Below are 20,013 nucleotides of genomic sequence, written 5' to 3' on the forward strand. Positions count from 1 at the left end.
CATCAGACCAGGCTCAGTCCCCTGCATCCAGCCCCGTGCCCGGCACATGGTAAAAGCGATTGTGGCAGAAATGAGGGCAAGGCCAGTTCTGGCCTCCGGGGACCCCAGTGGTAAGGAGGTGGGAGTGGGACGACAGCCTCCCAGAACCCGGCGGGGTAGTCACTCCACCTCGTGGCCCCGCCTCAGTGGGCGTGGCTCTGTCGGGTCACCAGTCCGGGGAGGGGGCGTGGCCAAGGCGTGGATGTGCCCTCCCCTCGGGGGAGTCACGTAGCTCTGCGGCATCCGCAGCCTCATTTACAGGAGCCTGAGCTTCAGGCGCAGCTGTTGCGGATTTGAATCCGCGCCCTTCCTGTGGCTGACGCCGCTAACTCGCTGCGCACCTTGCTGCACACAGGTGAGGTAATCCGGCGAGGCAAGAGCTGCTCAGCATCTCCCCTTCCTCTCCCTGACTCTTCCCTCTATCACCCTTGCCCTACTCCCGGGGGTCCTTGGATGTGCCTTCTCGGTTCTCTTCTTAATCCTCTCTCCTTTCTGTCCACTCGGAAACCCTATGGTTCAGCCTCTCCCACAGGACCCCTTCCTCTTAGCTCTCATGCCCGGACCTCAGCTTTTCTAATCCCAAGTCTTCCTCTGCCTACAGAATTTTTCCTCGGGGTCAGCCTCTCCCAACCAGCCCATTTTCATCTCAGCCTACTCCCTCTTCTACACTAAGTTCCTGGTCCAGTTGTCTTGCCTACTCTCTCCCCCTGGTTTAGGTCTTTCCCTTGGCTAGTTAGCCTGTCTCTCTGTCACCTCCCCACAGATCTCCCTGCTCCATCCTCCCTTTCTCAGGCCCTTTGCTCATTCCTTTCAACCCTGGTCCTTTGCTCCCATCTGGCTGCAAAGGCAGTCAGATTTGGGGTATGGAAAAGAAGAGGTTACAGAAGCCTATGGCAGTTATGTGTGCCACTCCTGCTCCCCACTTGTCACCCACTTTTCCTCCAGAACCCGAGGGAAGAGGATGATAGGTACTTTTGCTTCATTCTGAAGCCTTGGAAGTAAGTATGCTTTTCCTAGGAGTCTTGCTGAAGATGATAATATGGAAGTTGCAAAGGCCCCTACCTGAAGGGGCCAGATTCAGTGAAAGAAGGACTGGATCTTTTTTGGGCAGTAGTTTCACAAGAAGACCTGTAGCTTCGGGCAGTTCACCTCCCCACCCCCACCCCGCATCTTTCCCCAGGGCTGGGAAGGGTGCCCACCAGAGACAAAAGGAGATGTGGGAACTGGGGCCCTAAGCCTGCTAGCTGTCAGAGGGATTGGTGCCACTGTGTTGCCCAGGACCCACGCCAAGGACTACTGCCTTGTTCCTAGCTCTATGCTTGTTGGGAGGTGGGGGGAGGCCATTTGGCCCCCATGTGGGCAGGAGAGGAAGCAGAGGAAGTCATAGGTCGGATCCAGCTTTTTTTTTTTTTAATATTTTATTTATTCATTTGACAGAGAGAGAGAAAGAGGAAGAAGCAGGCTCCCCGCTGTGCAGAGAGCCCAATGTGGGGCTCGATCCCAGGACCCTGGGATCATGACCTGAGCCGAAGGCAGAGGCTTAACCCACTGAGCCACCCAGGCTCCCCAGATCCAGCTTTTATATCTTGTTTCTACTCCACAGAGCTGTCACCATGCCCCACTCATACCCAGCCCTTTCTGCTGAGCAGAAAAAGGAGTTGTCTGACATTGCGCTCAGGATTGTGGCCCCAGGCAAAGGCATTCTGGCTGCAGATGAGTCTGTTGGTAGGTGGGGACCTGTGCCTAGGTGGGGTGGGGTAGAGATGGCCAGAGCGCCCTGGGAATGAGCTTGCTACCCCTCTTTTTTTTGCCTCCAGGCAGCATGGCCAAGCGGCTGAGCCAAATTGGCGTGGAGAACACAGAGGAAAACCGCCGGTTGTACCGCCAGGTCCTGTTCAGTGCTGATGACCGTGTGAAGAAGTGTATTGGCGGGGTCATCTTCTTTCATGAGACGCTCTACCAGAAAGACGATAATGGTGTTCCCTTCGTTCGTACCATTCAGGATAAAGGCATTGTCGTGGGGATCAAGGTGCAGCCACTGGCCCTTGATGGGGGCTGAACAGGGAAATAGATATGTGTGTGTGTGTGTGTGTGTGTGTGTGTGTGTGTGTGTTGACAAGGGGAATCCTGCCTGGGTTCAGCCCTCTGCCTGTGTGTTTTCCCTACAGGTTGACAAGGGCGTAGTGCCTCTAGCAGGGACTGATGGAGAAACCACCACTCAAGGTACAGGATGGGCGGGTGAAGACCACAGGGTTGTTGGATGGTTGATGCTGACAAAGAAGGGCAGAGTGATGAGGCTGGCACTATGCCTGCAGGGCTGGATGGGCTCTCGGAACGCTGTGCCCAATACAAGAAGGATGGCGCTGACTTTGCCAAGTGGCGTTGCGTGCTGAAAATCAGTGAGCGCACACCCTCAGCACTTGCTATTCTAGAGAATGCCAACGTGCTGGCCCGCTATGCCAGCATCTGCCAACAGGTATGTGTATGTGTGTGTAAGGGGCTTAGGTGGGTGCCCTGTGCCTAGTGGGGAAAGGGGTACAGGGCTTTCTCCCCTCCCACCTGCTGCCCCACCCAAGCTACTCTGCTCTTACCTGCAGAATGGCATTGTGCCTATTGTGGAGCCTGAAATCCTGCCAGATGGAGACCACGACCTCAAACGTTGTCAGTATGTTACCGAGAAGGTGAGTCCACAGCCGCACACAGACACATACTACTACAAGGGCGGCCTGATGGGGGAGCCTGTTCCCCATAGTCCCTGGCTCAGCTGCAGGCACTCACCCCAAGTACTCTTTATACTGTCCCAGAACACACCTGCGAGTTTGAGCCTGTACTGACCCTCACAGTCATGCCCACCTTCCCCTAAAAAAGGGTCCACCAGAACCTTACTAAGCCTCCTCTGATCTCCAGGTCTTGGCTGCTGTGTACAAGGCCCTGAGTGACCATCACGTGTACCTGGAGGGGACCCTGCTCAAGCCCAACATGGTGACCCCTGGCCATGCCTGTCCCATTAAATATAGCCCAGAGGAGATCGCCATGGCAACTGTCACTGCCCTGCGTCGCACTGTGCCCCCAGCTGTCCCAGGTACTGCCCTGCTTCCTAACTTGCTCTCTCCCTAAGACCCATTCTCAGGTTCTTGTGGCCTTCATGGGTCCCCCGCCCTGGAAAAATAGGGGCTTAACCAACCAGTTTGTTTTCTCTTCTCTACTCTAGGAGTGACTTTCCTATCTGGGGGTCAGAGTGAAGAGGAGGCATCACTCAACCTCAATGCTATCAACCGCTGCCCCCTTCCTCGGCCCTGGGCCCTCACCTTTTCCTATGGGCGTGCCCTTCAGGCCTCTGCCCTCAATGCCTGGAGAGGGCAACAAGACAATGCTGGGGCTGCCACTGAGGAGTTCATCAAGCGGGCTGAGGTAGGGAGCTAGAGATGGTGGTTGTGGGAGAGGGGTATAGCTAGGCGGGAGGGCAGCACCCACAGACTAGAGCCTGGGCAGGGTTTGGCACCTCTGGGCAGTGTCAGCCCGCTTACTCCACCTCCCTCCTACCCCTCACCCTTTTGCAGGTGAATGGGCTTGCAGCCCAGGGCAAGTATGAAGGCAGCGGAGAAGACGGGGGAGCAGCAGCACAGTCCCTCTATATTGCAAACCACGCCTACTGAGTACGCATTCCACACCACAGTCCTTGGTCTGGCCACCTGCACCCTATTTTGCCTATAGTTACAGCTAGGACCGAATAGCCATGCAGAGCAGAGATGCCTCCATCCAGCACTGAGTCATCTTCCTTTTCTTGTCCTCCCCTCCCCTCTCCCACTGCTGCACCCGGGACCATTGGATGGGAAGATAGGACGCCCCTTGTGACTGAAGACAGGAGAAGTTGCTAGAAGTCAGAGCAGGATGCCTGGGTTTCCATCTGCCTCCTTCAGCCCCCACAATTTCCTCATGATGTGGTAGCTTCTCCTTGGGCTTTCCTTCCTTGCCCTGCCTCCTCGGATCAGAAAGTAAGACACCAGACATGACTCATGCCTTGGGTACATACCACAAAGCAAATAAATGGTAGCAAACCATGCTAATTTGTCTGTCTATTTTACACATCAAATTCCCACCTCAGTTTCTGATTTCCATTGACTGTCTCTGGGCCTCCTGCCTGTGGAGGTGGGGAGGGTAGTTTTCCTGGGTTCTAAGTTTATGAGGAAGGGGTACACCGAGTCACCATTCCCGGCTCAGGCTCTTGCTGGTGATATCCATGGCTGCAGTGTGGGCAGTGCAGACGGCTACATGTTCTTCAGGGACTGCCGCCTCAGGCACTAGGGGGCAGCTGAAGGATGGAGGAAGGTGAGAACTTGTACAATTCCTGAAGGCAGCTTTTGCACAGAGCCCAAAACAGACAAGGGGATGGGAGTCTCTCACTTGTCCTCTGCGTTGAACCCTGCTGGGGCTTGAAACATTGTGCTGGGGTTGTAGGGTGGGCACTGCAGGAGCAGCACTTGAGCTCCTGCCCAACATGGAAAAGCCCCAAGACTCAGGACCACCAGACGGAGCAGGCTGTCTAGGAGGTTGCCAGGGGCTCTTGCCCATTCCCATTGGGGTAGATGAGGACACAGAGAAGGCTGATTTGAGGGTCTGGGCAAGGGTAGACCTGTTGAGGTTTCATGCTAAAGTTTGCCCACTTAGCTGGGGCGTGGGGGTACATCAAACACCTGGTCTGTCTGAGGGGATGAAAAGATGAGAGAACTAGGTGTGTTCTGTGTGAACTGGGGAGGCCGTGCTCTATGTAAAGTACTCCACCCAGCTAATTACTGCAGCATGGGGATGTAGGCCCAGTGGGACTTGCCCTTATATTAATAAAAATAGATAACACTTATATGATACTTTGTTTTTTAAAAAAAAGTTTTATTTAGGGGCATCTGGGTGGCTCAGTCAGTTAAGCATCTGCCTTCAGCTTGGGTCATGATCTCAGGGTCCTGGGATCAAGCTCCGCATCGGGCTCCCGGCTCCATGGAGAGTCTGCTTTTCCTTCTCTCTCTGACCCTCCTCCACACTTGTGCATGCTCTCTCTCTGTCTCGAATAAATTTAAAAAAATAATAAGAGATTTATTTATTTGAGAGGGAGGGAAAGATTGCTTGAGCAGGGTTAGGGACAGAGGGAAAGAGAGAATCTCAAGCAGACTCCCTGCTGAGCATGGGGCTCAACGCAGGGCTCGATCTATCCCACAGCAACCCTGGGATCATGCCTGAGTTGAAACCAAGAGTCAGATGCTGAACCAACTGAGTCACCCAGGCATCCCCTGTTGCACTGACTATGTATTCCTGGCAGGCCAGGCCCTATTCTAATCACTCTACATTTAGTAACTCATTTACTACAACACTGTATAAAGCAGATACTATTACTATCCCTATTTTGATATGAGGAAACAGGCACAGAGCGGTTAATTAATAAAACTCTTGAGAGCACTCAGGTGAAGTGAAGAAGTCAGGATTTAAACCTAAGTGATCCAGAATTCTGGATCCAAGATTCAGAATCCACTTGTGAATTTTCTAAAATTTAAGGTGAAGTATTCACTTATATGAGTTGGAAATGAATTCAAATGAATTAACAAAATACTGAATGAGCCAAATATGCTAAAAAGGTACTACTGGCTTTCCACCTCTATATTTAAGGCTTGAGGAGAGGACGCCCAAAAGAGACGTTCTATGATATGGATAAACAGCTATGTGATCGGTGATATTTGGGTGCCTCCTATGCCGGGCTTTTTACATGAATGACCTCATTTTATTTTATTTATTTCTTTATTAAAGTTTTTTTTTTTTAAGATTTTATTTATTTATTTGACAGAGAGCAAGAGAGCACAAGCAAGGAGAGCAGCAGAGGGAGACGAAGAAGCAGGTTCCCCACTGAGCAGGAAGCCCGATGTGAGACTGGATCCCAGCACTCTGGGATCATGACCTGAGCCGAAGGCAGATGCTTAACCTTGTGAGCCACCCAGGCACCTCTTTAATTAAAGATTTTATTCCAGAGAGAGAGAGAGAGAGAGAGAGAGAGAGAGAACGAGCTGGGCGTGGGGGGCGGGGACGAGCAGCGGGAGAGGCAGAAGCAGGCTCCCCGCTAAACAGGGAGCCCGATGTGGGGATCAATTTCAGGACACCTGGATCATGACCGGAGCCAAAGGCAGATACTTAACCAACTGAGGCACACAGGCGGCGCATTTTATTTCTTCAAGTAATCTCTATACCCAACGTGGGGTTGGAATTTATGAGCCCTAGATCAAGCTCCCTGTGCTCTATGGATTGGGTAAGCCACCCTAAGTGAGCTTATTTTAGTAAATGTATCCATTTTCCAGATGAGAAAACTGAGACTTAGGGCTGCCTGTGGTAGTCCAACTAGTGTTTAACGCCTGCAGAGTTTGCGCTCTTAATCCGTGGGACTAGGGATGTGTTCTGCAAGAAAGCGGGGGACTAACGAAGAGTTTTTCGAGCAACACAGAAATCCGCGCACCACAGAAATCGACTGCCCTTGGCGCTGGATAGACTCCTTTCAAACAGGCCGACCCGCTCCTTGTGGACCCCGCCCACCCTCAACCTCTTTTTCTCCCCGCGCCCCTGGAATGCGGCTCGCGATTGGCTGCGACCGCTGTCGTGGTCCCACCCCCTCCTTGCGGGTTTCCGATTGGGGGCGGCGTGCGTAGCTCCGCCCTCGGCGCCTAGAGCAACCGGAAGGAAGCATGGCGGCTCCCGGGGAAGCCGCTACAGACCTAGGTTCGGTGGCTTTCAGGCGGGGCCCGCGGCTAGTGTATTGAGAGGGAGGAGTGAGGGATTTGGGGATTGTGGTATGCAAGAGGTCCCGCGGACTGGGGGTCGGAGGGTCGTTTCAGACAAGATCCCTTTAGACTTGGGCGCGGGCCCCTAGCACAGGGATTCCTACCTATGAACGCGGCCGGAGAGCCTCTGAGTGCAGGTTGCTGGGACTCTTAAGGGCCGGGTGTGGGGCGTGCACCTAAGCCCACTTCCAGCGGCTCAAGTCGCTACCTCCGTACCCCCCAGAGGTGATCCGAGGCAAGCGGGCGGCTCTCTTCTTCGCTGCGGTGGCCATCCTCCTGGGGTTGCCGCTCTGGTGGAAAACCACAGAGACCTACCGGGCCCCGTTGCCTTACTCCCAGATCAGTGGACTGAATGCCCTGCAGGTGAGAGGGCTCGGTGGGAGAAAGCCAGGGGGACAGCCCGCTGGCAAGGTGGAGACTCAGCTGTTGGCCCTGGTGCTCCTTCCCCTAGCTGCGGCTCACGGTGCGCGTCACTGTCGTGTTTACCCGAGAATCAGTGCCATTGGACGACCAGGAGAAGCTGCCCTTCACCGTTGTGCATGAGAGAGAGATCCCCCTGAAATGTGAGTTCCTGGAGAGTCAGGGCTGCCTTTCTGGTCGCAGTTCAGTCCAGAGATGGGTTAGGTAAGAGGAGCGTGGGTGTCCCTTAAAGTTAAAAACTTACTAAAAGCCCTCTCTGAATGAACAGTGTGGTTGGGTAGAAGAAAAACAACTTTAAATTCAGTGTTCACCATTAAGGCGACAGTTTTATTCATAAAACAATTATGCTACCCGATGAGAAGCAATTACTACTCATTAGGGGATAGGAGAGGAAGTGGAATGTAGCGGAGAGGACACTGGGTTTGGAATCAAGTTGGGGTTGTATACAGGCCTTATTAAATTTAACGTGAAATAGGTTACTGAATGTTAGGTACTTTTCAGTACCAGGGATTTTGGAGTGCATGAGGAATTGATGATGTTTATAAGAAATTCATAGTCCAGTAGGAGAGAAAGACACTTAGATAAAGAAATCATAATCAAAAGTATTTAAGAAACCACGGTTGCACCAAAGAAAGAGACTTTAACTGTCTGGGAGGAAAGGCAGGCAGAGAAGGTTTTGGGGATGTCATTTTTAAGCCGGATTTTTAAAGGATGTGCAGGAATTCAGGTTAAATGGGGGAAGGGAAGAAGGGAACAGCATTAGCCAGTACTAATAATCTCTAATATTAGTTGTTCATTATATGCCAGAAACTAGGTAAAGGACTTTACATGTGCTGCCTCATTTAATCCTCTCTTAACATTATGATCTCCATTTTATAAATGAAGAAACAGACTTAAGAGATTTTTATTTGTTCAGGATCACACAGCTAGCTAGTAAGAGGTGGAACTGGGATTTAAATCCAGGCCTGACTGATTCTGGTGTTCTGGCTTTTCACCAACAAACTCTACTGCTTCCCGTGTAGAAGCATGGAGGGGTAAATCAACGTGTTGGGGGATCTGTGAGGTTTTACTTTTCTGAAGTGTGAAGTGAAAGTTTAGGAGTGACTGGATGAGTAGGCCAAGTCCAGACCGTGACATTCCTGTATGCTGTTTACTGTCTAGCTTTTTAACCTTGGTAATACACATTTAATATTTCATGGGACCCCTGGATGATTCAGGTGGTTAAGTGTCTATCTGACTCTTGATCTCCACTTGAGTCTTGATCTCATGGTTGTGAGTTAAGCTCTGTGTTGGACTCCACACTGGGGAGGGAGCTTACATTAAAAAATAAATAAATAAAATAAAAAATCATATTTCATACAGTTCGAGCTAATGTAAACACACATAGTTTTTGTTTCTCCAAACAAGAATGGATCATACCTCACCTGTTAGTTTAAACATGATTGTTATCAATTTGTTGTGGAATTTTTCGTATTTAGTGACAACGCCATTCTGTAATATGGAGTAGGATAGTGGAGTGGAGTAGGATAGTGGAATGACTGAGAGTATGGAATTTGGTGTAAGAGAGCTGAATAAAGCCTTGGTTCTGCTACTTATTTGTGTGAATTTGGGTGAGGTTGTTAACCTCTTTAAATCTTGGTTTTCTAATCTGTTAGATAGGAATAGTAATGGGTTTGTTCATTTATTCAACAAATATTTATTGAGTGTCTATATCAAATACTGTTGCAGTTGCTGGAGATACAGCAAACAAAATAGGCAAAATACAGTGAACAAAATAGATGAAAAAGAGAAGAGACATAGGAAGATAAATGTTTGTCTGATGGGGGAGGGGTCTCCTGGCTGGCTCAGTCAGTAGAATGTGACTCTGAATCTTGGGATCATGGGTTCCAACTTCAGGTTGGACGTAGAGATTATTTAAAATAAAATCTTAAGGGGCACCTGGGTGGCTCAGTGGGTTAAGCCGCTGCCTTCGGCTCAGGTCATGATCTCAGGGTCCTGGGATGGAGTCCCGCATCGGGCTTTCTGCTCAGCGGGGAGCCTGCTTCCTCCTCTCTCTCTGCCTGCCTCTCTGCTTACTTGTGATCTCTCTCTGTCAAATAAATAAAAAAAAAAACCTTTAAAATAAAATCTTAAGTAAATAAATGTATGTTGGGTGGTGACAGGAGAAAAATAGTTCAGGACAGGGATAGGGCAGTTTTCTTGGGGGATAAGGAGATCATTGCTGTTTTAGAAGCACGGCCAGGGAGGGCAGCATTTGAAAACAAGACTTCCAAATGAAGACCTAAGAAGAGATAAAGAAGTAAACTGTATAGGTATCTGGGAGAAGAACATTTTTGATAGAGGGATAAGCAAGTATAAGGTCCTCAAGTAGGAGCAGAAATTATGCCTTTGCAGAACAGTGAGAATCCCATTGTGGTGAGAGGGAGGTGAATGAGGGAAAGAGTAAGAGAAGATGACATAAGACCAGAGTGAGGGCAGAGGGGGCAGAGGAGGCTAGACTCACATACAGCTTTTATTCTGGGTGAGAAGGGAAGCCCTTGAAGGATATTGTTTTGTTTCCTTTTGTTTTTTTCAAGATTTTATTTTTAAGTAATCTCTACCCCCAACATGGGGTTGGAACTCACAACCCCAAGATCAAGAGTTGCACACAGGGATGCGTGGGTGGCTCAGTCAGTTAAGCGTCTGCCTTTGGCTCAGGTCCTGATTCCAGGGTCCTAGGATGGAGTCCTGCATTGGGCTCTGTGCTCAACAGGGAGCCTGCCTCTCCCTCTGCCTGCCACTCCCCCTGCTTGTGCGTGCTCGCTCTCTCTCTCTCTCTCTCTCTCTCCCTCCCTCTCCCTCCCCCTCTCCCTCTGTCAAATAAATAAAATATTAAAAAAAGAGAGAGAGAGAGAGATAGCAAGAGCAGGAACAAAAGCAGGGGGAGTGGGAGAGGGAAAGCAGGCTTCCTTTGAAGCAGGGAGCCCAATGTGGAGCTCGATCCTATGACCCTAAGATCATGACCTGAGCCAAAATCAAGAGTCAGATGCTTAACTGACTGAGCCACCCAGGCGCCCCTTACTACTAATTTTTTTTTTTTTTAAAGATTTTTTATTTATTTATTTGACAGAGCGAGATCACAAGCAGGCAGAGAGGCAGGCAGAGAGAGAGGAGGAAGCAGGCTCCCTGCTGAGCAGAGAGCCCGATGTGGGCCTCGATCCCAGGACCCTGAGATCATGACCTGAGCCGAAGGCAGCGGCTTAACCCACTGAGCCACCCAGGCGCCCCTTTATTACTAATTTTAATGGAACTACATTTAGTGTTTTGTCATTAAGTGTGCATCTTATCTGTATCAAGAACATTCATTGAACTTAATTATTTTGAGGCACATATTGAAGTGATCATTGGTTTTTCTCCTTTCACCTGTTAATAGAGTGAATATTGTAGTAGATTTCCCCTTGGGAGGGTTGCTGGTAGGATGGTAGAATGGTTGATAGTAGGATGTCCACAGGCAGAGGCAAGAGCTAGTTAGGGGAAGAGCTAGATGGGGTGCCCTGTATTTGATACCATCTGTGTAGAAATAATTAGAATTGACTGCAGCTTCTTGGTCTTTCTTTGCAAACAATATTCTTGCTGTCCTAAAAAAAAAAATATATATATATATATATATATATATATATATATATATATATTCTTGCTGTCCTGAGACACTGGACAGTGTGAGGGCTAGGAAGGAGGACAGAGGTCTGTACTTAGTCTTCTTACCTTGCTTCTTCCTTTTCCTCTCAGACAAAATGAAAATCAAATGCCGTTTCCAGAAGGCCTATCGAAGGGCTTTGGAGCGCGAGGAGGAGGCCTTGTCCCTGGGCAGTATGCAAGGTAGCCGAAGGGGTGATTAAGCTGGTTTAACACGAAGCCCTCTTTTTCCTCTTCCAATCTCTTGTCTTAACTTCAGAATCTCTGGGAAAGCTGGGAATGAGATACCTGTTTCAGCCTGGGCCACTGGGGGCTGAACCTGGCCTCAGTGCCAGCCAGGTGTGAGCGGGAGGTGGAAAGCTCAGGCCCTCTGTAGGGGGCTAGAGGGAAAGGGAATGGTGTTTTTGCTTCTGGTGCACCTCCTGCTTTTGTCCCCAGAGGCAGAAACCATGTTAGCTGAGCCGCAGGAGCAAGCAGAGGGCTCCCTGACTGTGTACGTGATCTCTGAAAACTCCTCGCTTCTGCCCCAGGTAGGGTGAGCAGAGGGGCTGCGGTCTTGCCTTATCCTGTCAGCTCATTCTCTCCTAGGTCACCTCCTCTTTGCAGTAGCACCCCCCATTGCTGGCATTTGCTCCAGAAAACTCTTTAACAAATAGTTTTTTTAAAGAATGAAAATAGGAAAAAACAGAATGCAAATAGGGATTTTTTTTATTGACCCTGGGTCTTTCTAAAGCCCGGACCAAGGTCCGATGACCATTTAAAGTGGAAAAAAAAATCACGATGAAAAAGAAAAGAAGCTTGATTGAATGGGTTGTGATGGGAATACGGGCAACACATTGACCTTTTCACTTGACGAGCAAGAGGCTCAGTGGGAACTATATCATGTACTGTTTTCTTTTACAATTTGTGATGAAATATGTAATTCTTTTTTTTCTTTTTAAAGATTTTATTTATTTGACAGAAAGAGAGAGATCACAAATAGGCAGAGAGGCAGGCAGAGGTGGAGGGGGAAGCAGGCTCCCGGCCCAGCAGAGAGCCCAATGCAGAGCTCCATCCCAGGACCCTGAGATCACAACCCGAACTGAAAGCAGAGGCTTAACACTTAGCCACCCAGGTGCCCCCAAATATATAATTCTTATAAAAAGATGAAAAAATTTTAATGACCATCCATGTATCCAACCCCCGCTTGCACACTACAGTCTAGCCTTATTGCTGAACTCGTGCATCTCCATGGTTCTACGCAGACCTGCTCCCTTTTGGCCCAGGGTGACCATATTTTGTATGTGTCATTTTCTTAATTTTCTTTCAAGTTTTATCATATGCTTTGTATCTCACTAAGCAACATACACAATTTTACAAATTTTTGAACTTCATATTAATACCCCACATGTTCTTCTGCAACTTTCGTTTTGTTCCACGTTTATGTTTGAGAGAATCATCTGTGATAATCAATGTGTAGTTGAGTCTAATTTGTTCATTTTTTAATATGTTTCATTATTGAAACATAACCACACAATTTATCCATCCTGTTGCTGATGGGCAGTTGGATTGTCTTCTGGTTTTTGACTCTTAGCATTTCTAAGAGTGCTAAGAATTTCTAAGAATGCTACTGTGAGCATTCCAGGGCTTGCCTCTTTGCCACGTGCTGTCTATTTATATCAGACTTTCCAGGTGTGTGTTTATTCCGCTGTCTGTGTTCAGCATGGCATCTCCTATTAGTTTCCAGCCTGTGAAGATTTAGATTACTCCTGGGACTTTAGATTACTCCTGGGAAGGGTAAGGGAACAGAAATGAATGAAAACATTCATGCGCACTGATTGGTCAGAGCTGCTGAGATAGGCATTCACTATGAATCTAGAGGGAGGGGTAGTCCTGTTGGTCAGTGGCAAAATGTCAGATTCTCTGAGACAGGAGCCAGCATGCTCTTCTGCTTTCTTCCCTGAGCCCTCGACGTTCTGTCCCTTGGTGGCCTCTCACAGGAAATGATGAGCTACATTGGGCCCGAGAGGACAGCAGTTGTGCGAGGGATCACGCACCGGGAGGCCTTTCACATCGTGGGCCGCCGCGTAATCCAAGTAGCGCAGGCCATGTCTTTGACCGAGGACGTGCTCGCGGCAGCCCTGGCTGACCACCTTCCAGAGGACAAGTGGAGCTCTGATAAGAGGCGGCCTCTCAAGTCCAGCTTGGGTAGGGTGACGGGGCTTTGCTGTGAGAAGGGACAGGGAAATGAATGATGTGGAGGTGATGGGGCGGAAGGGGAATCTGCATGGGGACTCTTCACTCCTTTCTTCTGTGGTTTCACTTTTTTTTTTTTTTTTAAAGATTTTTATTTATTTATTTGACAGAGATTACAAGTAGGCAGAGAGGCAGGCAGAGAGAGAGGAGGAAGCACGCTCACTGCTGAGCAGAGAGCCCAATGTGGGGCTCGATCCCAGGACTCTGGGATCATGATCTGAGCTGAAGGCAGAGGCTTTAACCCACTGAGCCACCCAGGCGCCCCTGGTTTGACCTTTTTAAAGCACTTAGTGTCCCTCCTCCCAGTTTTATCCTTTCTTGGGTTCCCTGATGGCCACCAACCCCATCCCGGAGGAGAAACAAGTTCAACTCAGTGCAGGGTATGACTGCCTCTGGCTTCCCTGACTCCTGTTTTTCTAGGCTATGAGATCACCTTCAGTTTACTCAACCCAGACCCCAAGTCCCATGACGTCCACTGGGACATCAAGGGGGCCGTCCGGCGTTATGTGCAGCCCTTCCTGAGTGCCCTTAGTGCTGCAGGCAACTTCTCTGTGGACTCTCAGGTGAGATTGGGAGCAAGCAAGTCCCTTCCCTGACCGCACCAGAGTCTTCCATATTGTTTTCAAGTGGAGTCTGTTCTCCCAGTTCTTAGAGCTTGCTCATTTGCTAGGAATTGCTTGTGTGTATATATGACTAGTGTCTGCTTTCCCACCGTGGTGTCCAGCTCGGGGACTTTTGTGAAGGTTTGTTTAAAAAAACAACCTTCCTTACAGCCCCCTTTAGAACCATATTCACCCACTTGTGCCATCCTTAAGGAATTTATTTTAAAAATAAAACTTCCCAAAATATGTTAATGTAGTAGCAGCGAAGATGGCAAGAATGTAGCTTCCTACGTGTGAAGAATGTATCACACAGTGTCCTTTTAGGGAAAATGTGGGAGACATTTTTATCAGGTCTTGCTAGTGGGAGTACTTCTGAATCACTGACTTGAGTTGATCTTGCAGATACTGAATTAGGCTCTTCTTGTTTCCCTCTTTGTTTTAGAAAGCCTGCATTAAAAAAATGCAGTTTCAAAGCATGCATTTACTGTATTAACTTTACTCTGAGCTTTGTTCCCCCCCGCCCTGTCCCCCCACCACACCTATTTTTCTCTCAGCTCTGATTTTGTCTCTTATATTTTGTCCTGTCCTCATTGTATCTTTTTTTTTTTTTTAAGATTTTATTTACTTATTTGACAGAGAGAGAGAGAGAGAGAGATCACAAGTAGGCAGAGAGAGATTTGGGGCTCGATCCCAGGATCCTGAGATTATGACCTGAGCTGAAGGCAGAGGCTTAACCCATTGAGCCACTCAGGTGCCCCTCACTATATCTTTTTAAGGCACTTCAGATTCTTTTTGGGACAACATGGAGCATGAATCAATACACAAAATAACGTTCTCCTTTCTTTGCTTTACAGATTCTTTACTATGCAGTGTTGGGGGTAAACCCCCGCTTTGACCCGGCTTCCTCCAGCTACTACTTGGCTGCACACAGCCTCCCCCATGTCATTAACCCAGTGGAGTCCCGGCTGGGTGAGCTGAAGACGAGGATCTATCTGCCAGGCTGGGGAGGGACCCTGAAGGCTCAGGGTGGGGTTGGAGGCTGGTAGTATATTGTTCTGGTTCCCAGGTTGGGTGGCCTAAGGGCATCAAGTAAGTGTTGGGTACTTAGGCTCCTTTTTCATGAGACTCATGAAACTTATATCCAGAAACATTTTTTTTTTTAAGATTTTATTTATTTATTTGACAGAGAGAGATCACAGGCAGGCAGAGAGAGAGGGGGAAGCAGGCTCCCTGCTAAGCAGAGAGCCCGATGTGGGGCTCATCCCAGGACCCTGAGATCATGACCTGAGCTGAAGGCAGAGGCTTAATCCACTGAGCCACCCAGGCACCCCCAGAAACATTTATTAAACATGACTCCCAATGCTTTTTATAAAGACATGGTAGGCTGCATCTCCCTCCGTGCGAGTCATCCAGGAAAGATACGGTCACGTATGTAGGAAAGATAACAGCAAAAGTACGTGAAAGCAGAATTTGGAAGGTTCTGCTGATTGAGGTTTGAAGCTGGGATTCTAGACTTTAAGTGTGAGGGTGGTACCTATAAAGAAGGGATGACCACAAGCTGTAATATAAGCAAACCAAAGTTAGTATATCACTCATTGTGGGATTTCAGACAGTAAGGCTAGGCCAGCGAGGACCATGATATGGGAGGGACTACAGGTGATCCCTCCCTCCCTCTCTCCTTCCCTCCCTCTCCCCTCTCTTCCCTCCCTCCCTCCCTCCCTCCCTCTCTTTCTCTCCCTCCAGCAGCATTGAGTACAGAGATAGAAGGGCTTTCCAGGCGAGGAAAACTCTGAGCTTAGATGCAGAAGAGGCAGAAAAGATAGGCATTCAGAAAGCTCAGAGGAGTTTAGTGTAGAGGAATTGTGAGGGAGTGACTGAGGTAAAGCTGGCAAGGCAGGCTGGTGCCAGATCACAAGGCCCATGGTAAGTAGCTTGAGCCTTTACCTGGTGTGAATGGCTAGTTATTGAAGAATTAAGAGGAAATTGACATGAGGTCATATTTATACTTACGTATAAAATGGGCTATAGTTATACAGGTGTGATGGTGCAATGCCCAAGATGGTGGTGTTAGATAGTGAAGGGGGCCTGTTAGAGAGGGGGAGATTCCAGGGGCCTTTGAGGGGCTAAGAACTCTACATGTATGTGGCACGTCTTGGGAGAATGTTCAGAGGACATCCTTAACCGCAGAAACCCAGGACTGGAGGTTATCCTGGTGATTATCAGCTGGGGAAAATGAGGCCCAGAGTGAGTGACCAGAAAGTTAGAGGCTGACCCGGAACTGAGATCTAGATCCAGTCGGTTTTGGTAATCTGACTAACCTTCTCTTTGTACCGCAGGATCCAGCGCTGCCTCCCTTTACCCTGTGCTCAACTTTCTGCTCTATGTACCCGAGCTTGCTCACTCCCCCCTGTACATTCAGGACAAGGATGGGGCTCCAGTGGCCACCAACGCCTTCCACAGTCCCCGCTGGGGTGGCATTATGGTAATGGTCCTAGAGCCCCAGCTTTAGGGACAGACACATGTTCCCTGAGACTGTTCCTTCTGTTATTCCTCTGGTGTCCTCCATGGCCCAGCCTGTGGGAGGGGCAGCACCAAGGAGGTTAGGGTGCTATGAGCTTGTCCTCTCCCCTGCCGGCCCCACAGCTTCTTATTTCTGTCACTGTTTTCTATAATACGACCCTTTTGCATGTAGCGGTTTGCACTCACTGAGGACTTCTCTGTGTGTCCATCTTAGATCTTGGCCCTGTTTATGGCAGTCTTGCAAGGCTGGGGACTTTGTTTCTCCACTTAGACTGGGAGTTTCTCATAGGAACTCGTAAAATGGAATAAAAAATATTTTTTACAGGACTTTTGAGGGGATAATGGAGGTAATTTATGAAAAGCTCCTAATAGGTTTTCAAAAAAATATTAGCTAGACCATCAGGTTTATAATTTCTAGAGACCTTAAGGTCTTCTTTTTTTCTCCCCGCCTCCGGAGTGTCTAGGGCAGAGCCGTGAACCATCTGGGTGTAGTACTGAGGCAACCTCCTTTCCCCCCTGCAGGTCTACAATGTGGACCCCAAAGGCTACAATGGCTCGGAGCTGCCAGTGAGGGTCGAGGTGGACATGGTGCGAGTGATGGAGGTGTTCCTGGCCCAGTTGCGGTGAGGTCCTGGCTGATGTGCCTGGGGATGTGGCCACTGAGTCTGACCCCAGCCTCCCCAGCTGAGTAGAATGACATCTCACCTGGCAGGGATACTTCCCCTGTGCCTACAGCTGCAGGGAAACGAAGCAAGCTTCCTAAGGATCACCTTCTTCTCCTAAGAAGGAGTAGTTGCTGACAAACTGTTTGAGAAAAAAACAAACTCCTGAACGTCAGGTCCCTGGGGTATGATTAGGGGTGCTTAAGGAAAGAGCTATGAATTCTGATGCTAACCGCCATGTTGGTAGTGGCTGCCTGATGCCCTGTGCTGAGGATTCTAGGGCTGTGCCTAGGACGATCAGGAAAGAGGATTCTGATTGATTAGCAATGTCTGCCCTGGGTGCGGGATTAGAGAGGCACAATACACCTGTTTATCAGAAGTGGTGCTGGATCCGGGCGCCCGGGTGGCTCAGTCAGGTGGGCGGCTGACTCCTGGTTTTGGCTCAGGTCACGATCTCTGGATTGTGGGATCAAGCTGTGCACTGGGCTCCACACTCAGTGTGGAATCTGCTTGTCTCTCTTCCTCTGCTCCTCCCCTGCTTGTCCCCCCTCCCCACACACATACTTTCTCTCTCTCTTAAGTAGATGAATAAAATCTTTAAAAAAACAACAAAAAAAGAAGTGGTCCTGGATCATCCCCTTAACTAAAGGCTCAGTGGTCCCATTTGTCCAAAGAGAGGGTAAGAAGGATGAGGGGATTAAGCTAGGTATTACCAGAAATCTTGTTGCCATGGGACCTTTTTTCAAACAAGATCTTAGAAATCTAATCCAGAAGCAGGTAAAAGCAAAAACACTGGTTACAATGGGGCTTGAGGCTGTGTTTTGCTGAATGTTGCCACTTACCTCTCCGAGACCCTGAGGCACTTCCCTATGACTTCCGTGGTTCTGGGTAAGACTGAAAATCTTCCTCATTATTCTAGGAAGCTTAGCCATCTTCTACTCCCAGCCTTCCTGACTTCACTCTTCCTACAGGCTGCTCTTCGGGATTGGACAGCCCCAGATACCTCTGAAATGCCTGTTTTCAGGGCCCAAGAGTGAAGGGCTAACGATCTGGGAGCTCGATAGGCTGCTCTGGGCTCGGTCAGTGGAGAACGTGGCCACAGCCACCACCACTCTCACTTCCTTGGCTCAGCTTCTGGGCAAGATCAGCAACATTGTCATCAAGGACGATGTGGCATCTGAGGTGAGTGGGCAGGGGATGGATTCTGTGACAGGACCCAGAGTGGCCAGCAAGGGCCAGGGTGTGGTGTGAGACCAGAGCCAGACAAGGCCCAGGGTATGTGTGGGCATACATCCGGGAGTGCCCCAGGTTTCCTCTAGGGGGCAGGACACCAGATGGGGTGTGAGGTTTTAAGCTGGCACAAAAAAGATACACTGTAGCCCTTTTATACTGATCTCCATATCCTGGGCAAACTCCAGGCAGTGTGCCTGGTAGATGGCAAATACAGTAAGACCCATTCCCACTCCTGCCCCAACACCCCTCTGGTGCCTAGGACTTAATGGTATCCCCCTGCCCACTTCCTAGGTGTACAGGGCTGTAGCTGCAGTCCAGAAGGCGGCAGAGGAGTTGGCCGCTGGGCACCTAGCCTCTGCCTTTATTGCCAGCCAGGAAGCTGTGACGTCCTCAGAGCGTGCCTTTTTTGATCCCTCGCTCCTCCACCTCCTCTATTTCCCGGATGACCAGAAGTTTGCCATCTATATCCCGCTCTTCCTGCCTATGGCTGTGCCCATCCTCCTATCCCTGGTCAAGATCTTCCTGGAAACCCGCAAGTCCTGGAAAAAGCCTGAGAAGAGAGACTGAACAGAACAGCAGAATCTCAGTAGGAAGCCTTCCTTTCTGGCCAGAATGGGAGGTGGGAGATTGAGAGGCACATAAACGGGGCCTGCCGTGAAGGACTTAGCTCCAGTAACCAAAGTACAACACTCCAAGCAGGGTTCATCTTTCCTTCCCTTCCCATTCCGCTAGCTCAGGTTCCCCCCACAACCTTTGTGCCCTCCTCTCCCCTTCCCTCCAGAAGACGTGTCATTTGGGTCTCCTTACCTGGCTTAAACTTGAAGGCCCTTTCCTGTCTCCCTCCGCGGCAGGGGCAGTTTGTTGTGCTTCTGTCTGTTCCTCAAGGTCCTCTTGCACTCAGAGGGAGCCTTAGGGGAAAGCCCTGGGTTGGATTCTAGCCCCCTCTCCTCCGTGCTTCTCTCTAACGCCTCAGGGAGAGCCCTAGCACTGCTCTCTTGGAAGGGGCCAGGCTGCCTCTGGGGCCTTCTCTCTCCCTCCCATCCCTCCTGGTTGGCTGTGCCTGTTGGGTATGGCCTGATGCTGAGCATGTGGCTGAGTTTCCCTTCACCCTTTTATAGGGTTAGTGTGGTGCAGTGGGGAAGGTTCCAGACTTGGGATCAAGCATGCCTGAATTCAGACCCTTGTTTCTGTACCTTCTGTACTTAACATCTGAAGAGCACTGAATAAGCCACTTAATCTCCCTGAGCCTCAATTTTTCATTTGTTCAAATAGCACTAATGATTCCTCCCTTACAAGGTGTTTATGAGGATTAAATGTGATAAGCATACGAGAGTGTCAGGTATATTTTAGGCTCTCAATAAACATTGGTCGAATGTTAATTGGAATGATACGAAGTACGAGCATACCTTTCATTCTTCATTTGTGTCCAAGTAATGGTTTCCTGCCAACTGTCCTGGGTGCCTGGGCCCACCTTGCTTCTACCTGGCCATGTGCCCTAGAGAGAGGCCCCGCTTCCCTGCTCTAGAGGGCCCTGTGGTGGCAAGTCGCCTAGGCTGTTGTCCCTTAGCACGTACAAGGTTGCCCAACAAAGCTATTAGCATCTACTTCTGCATTTTCGCAGGGGGTCTGGGAGGGAATAGCTTGTGCCAGTATAAGCCTTTAAATACAAACTCATTCATAAATTCATAAAAAAGAATATATTAAGCACAGTTGTAACTGCTAGGTATTATAAGAGAACAGACAGGATCTCTGCTTCCACGGAACTGATCTTTTAGCGGGGAGAGTCAATGAACAAAAACTAATTTCAGATCCTGC

At 49.3% G+C, this 20,013-nt stretch overlaps 2 protein-coding genes across 3 annotated transcripts; both read left to right on the forward strand.

Annotated features, from left to right (window-relative positions):
• Positions 1–264: 264 nt before the first annotated feature.
• ALDOC (aldolase, fructose-bisphosphate C) lies at positions 265–4,100 on the forward strand. Of its 2 annotated transcripts, XM_044248314.1 has the most exons (10): positions 265–394; positions 1,643–1,764; positions 1,857–2,068; positions 2,208–2,262; positions 2,355–2,515; positions 2,637–2,720; positions 2,947–3,121; positions 3,251–3,450; positions 3,600–3,695; positions 3,877–4,100. In XM_044248314.1, exons 2-9 carry the CDS (start codon positions 1,653–1,655, stop codon positions 3,693–3,695), a joined length of 1,095 nt encoding a protein of 364 aa, XP_044104249.1. In that variant the 5' UTR covers positions 265–394; positions 1,643–1,652; the 3' UTR covers positions 3,877–4,100. The 2 variants fall into 2 exon arrangements, with proteins under 2 accessions (XP_044104249.1, XP_044104248.1); XM_044248313.1 differs by having other exon boundaries at positions 266–394; positions 3,600–4,100.
• A 2,627-nt stretch (positions 4,101–6,727) lies between these two features.
• PIGS (phosphatidylinositol glycan anchor biosynthesis class S) lies at positions 6,728–19,583 on the forward strand. The gene is made up of 12 exons (XM_044248315.1): positions 6,728–6,789; positions 7,075–7,214; positions 7,303–7,414; positions 11,040–11,129; positions 11,385–11,476; positions 12,926–13,133; positions 13,602–13,744; positions 14,638–14,752; positions 16,120–16,265; positions 16,826–16,926; positions 17,937–18,147; positions 18,490–19,583. Exons 1-12 carry the CDS (start codon positions 6,756–6,758, stop codon positions 18,763–18,765), a joined length of 1,668 nt encoding a protein of 555 aa, XP_044104250.1. The 5' UTR covers positions 6,728–6,755; the 3' UTR covers positions 18,766–19,583.
• The last annotated feature ends 430 nt before the right edge of the window (positions 19,584–20,013 follow it).

The sequence above is a fragment of the Neovison vison genome, chromosome 5, assembly GCF_020171115.1.
Source record: "Neovison vison isolate M4711 chromosome 5, ASM_NN_V1, whole genome shotgun sequence".
Lineage (NCBI taxonomy): Eukaryota > Metazoa > Chordata > Mammalia > Carnivora > Mustelidae > Neogale > Neogale vison.

Bases quoted from the DNA above. Each gene is read 5' to 3' on its own strand.
- PIGS (XM_044248315.1), top strand. From the start codon at position 6,756: ATGGCGGCTCCCGGGGAAGCCGCTACAGACCTAG. The intron at 7,415-11,039 runs GTGAGTTCCTGG...TTTTCCTCTCAG, and splicing joins GAGAGAGATCCCCCTGAAAT to ACAAAATGAAAATCAAATGC. The intron at 16,927-17,936 runs GTGAGGTCCTGG...CTCTTCCTACAG, and splicing joins GTGTTCCTGGCCCAGTTGCG to GCTGCTCTTCGGGATTGGAC.
- ALDOC (XM_044248314.1), top strand. From the start codon at position 1,653: ATGCCCCACTCATACCCAGCCCTTTCTGCTGAGCAGAAAAAGGAGTTG. The intron at 2,516-2,636 runs GTATGTGTATGT...TCTTACCTGCAG, and splicing joins ATGCCAGCATCTGCCAACAG to AATGGCATTGTGCCTATTGT. The intron at 3,451-3,599 runs GTAGGGAGCTAG...ACCCTTTTGCAG, and splicing joins AGTTCATCAAGCGGGCTGAG to GTGAATGGGCTTGCAGCCCA.